We start from the raw sequence: 2,398 nt of genomic DNA, 5'->3' as shown, positions 1-2,398 counted from the left end.
GAACTTCTTGGTATGTAAGATACTTACAGGCCACAAAAAGAACAGTATTGTTGCTATTCCAAGAATAGATTTGTCACCAAGCGAAGCAACACTACCATTCCGCCTTAAAAGAAGGCTGTTTCCTATAATACCAGCATTTGCAATGACGATACATAAAGCACAAGGACAATCATACGGTTGTGTTGGTATTTACCTTCCAGAACATTGTTCACACATGGTCAATTATATGTTGCTTTAAGTAGAGTTATAAATAAAGATCAATTAAGAATTGAAATGTCTGCCAATTCGAATAACTGTGTTGACGATATAGTCTACAAAGAGCTATTATAATAAAGACTCGGTATGTAATATCTTTAATGTACTACATATAATATGCAGTAGATATAAATAAAAATTTTTAGAAACTAAAGAGTTCTTTGATAACTAGGATTTCTAAATACAAGAAAATTACATACACAGAAGTGTTCTTTAGAATAACTTTCAATTCTAAAATGTACGGGAATAATACATTTTATTAAGTATGGAAAAATCATATTTAATAAATGAGCGAGCTATACATATAATTCTTATGTAGCAGTGAAAAAAATAATAAAACAAATATTTTAATAACGAAAAAGGGTTATTAGAACTTGGAAAAAAATTAAACAACATTTAGCCAAATAACGCAATTATAATATTTACGTCCCATTTTAAAACATGACAGCGCGGGCTAGTAGTTTTTTATAAAATATTTAAACCAATAAAACTTAATAATGATTGTCATAAAGAAAGCGACCAATTATTATACTTAAAAGGTTGTAATCAGAGTTTTTGTCACGAATTGTCTTAAACAATTGATTATTAAAAAATGCATATGGTTATTGACAATAATACCACAATGGTTAGTAATTTTTGCTGCTAAACGCGGGATTAAATTTTTAAGATAGAAAAGTAATCTTTAGAACTACAAACATGCCAAGACATTTCTAATACAACAGTGTCATCAGCTATATGGAACATTTAAAGGCTCACCCAGTGACTTTAAATAGCTTTTTACGTTTTAAACGAGGATAAGAGGCAAATACAATCATATTTTATATTGCTTTATGAAAAAAAGACACAGAATCGTATGAAAATTATTAAAATTTATTATAAATGATATGAAGATCGAAATAGGTGCAAACCAAACACTTATCTTAGGTTTTGAATGTGCTGGTTTTAAATATATTAAAAGCGGTGTACCTCAATATTAAATTTATGGTTGTTATTTTATTTAGGTTAAATCATTTGGCGACGAATTGGATATTTAAATTTAGTAGGTTAATATAAAATTAACAAAAATTTCAAATTGGCAGTAAAAAGGATGCTTGCACTGGCTTTTGTTCCTACAGAGGATGTAATGATGATGGCAAACAAATTTCATGTCTATCTACATAATTTAGACTTAGAATTTGTAATCTCCCCACTTAATTGGTTTGAAAAGCATTTTCTAATTATTAATACAGATATAGTAACAAAAATACTAATTTCCGGAGCGGATATGAAAGAACTATTAAATGTTTATCAAGAGCAATTAATTCGCTGGGAGGCTATTGCAGACATCCAAATTCATAAGTAAAAAGAAAATATACATAAGACACTATACTTGTTAATGAAAAAAGAAAAGAACACTTGGAGGCAGAAAATTTCTTAGTTGCTTCACTGTATGTTGACTATAAAAATCAATAGAAAAATTATGAAATATTCAAGATAGTTACAAAATACAATTTTTATGAGGGCGTTGATTATATAATTGCTGTTGTCATAAATTTTAATTGAAATTAAAAATAAATTTTTTATTAATAAGGGTTAAAAAAATTTGTGATGAAAAATACGTACAGCCGATCTTTTCTTAGTTTCATTCTCTCAAAGGATTTTTTGTTTAAATAGTTTTATTTTAATTTATATGATATTTTTGAGTCTTAATTTACTATTTAAAAAAGTTTATTTATTTTAGGTTTATTCTTAGTTCAACTGATAATTAAACGTTCCTTTCAAAGTCTTCGTATTTCCTATGCAATTTTCTGATAGAAATCACATTTTTTATGACCTTCCATACAGCGTATTAAGGTTTTTTTAAGCTCTATCTGGGAGAGAATGCCTCAAGACACATCTTTGACTATATCTGGACATAAAGGTTGATAAAAAATACTTACTTGTAATTTATTTTTATTAAAACTGTACCTCAGTCGGAAGTACTCATTTTCAAAAAATATCAAAAAATATCATTTTTTAAATTTCTTATAAAATATTACTTTTAGTAATTGAATTTTGATTCCTATTCCAACATATTGTTTAAGTATATGCATTAAATGTGAGTTTATTTTCAAAGAATTTTTGAAAATTATAATAAAAATAATTCTTTTTTTTATTCTTGAAA

General features: G+C 26.6%; 1 protein-coding gene across 1 annotated transcript; it reads left to right on the top strand.

Moving 5' to 3' along the window:
• Positions 1 to 238, top strand: AAJ76_2820002418 (helicase-like protein; the record flags this gene model as incomplete). The annotated part of the gene is made up of 1 exon (XM_024474948.1): positions 1 to 238. A coding segment is annotated over one exon (238 nt), but the record flags the coding sequence as incomplete, so codon positions are not given.
• Between the last annotated feature and the right edge of the window lie 2,160 nt (positions 239 to 2,398).

This window comes from Vairimorpha ceranae (genome assembly GCF_000988165.1).
Source record: "Vairimorpha ceranae strain PA08 1199 chromosome Unknown NODE_282, whole genome shotgun sequence".
Classification (NCBI taxonomy): Eukaryota; Fungi; Microsporidia; family Nosematidae; genus Vairimorpha; species Vairimorpha ceranae.
The sequence above is the reverse complement of the archived record's forward strand: the minus strand, read 5'-3'. Positions and strand labels throughout refer to the sequence as shown.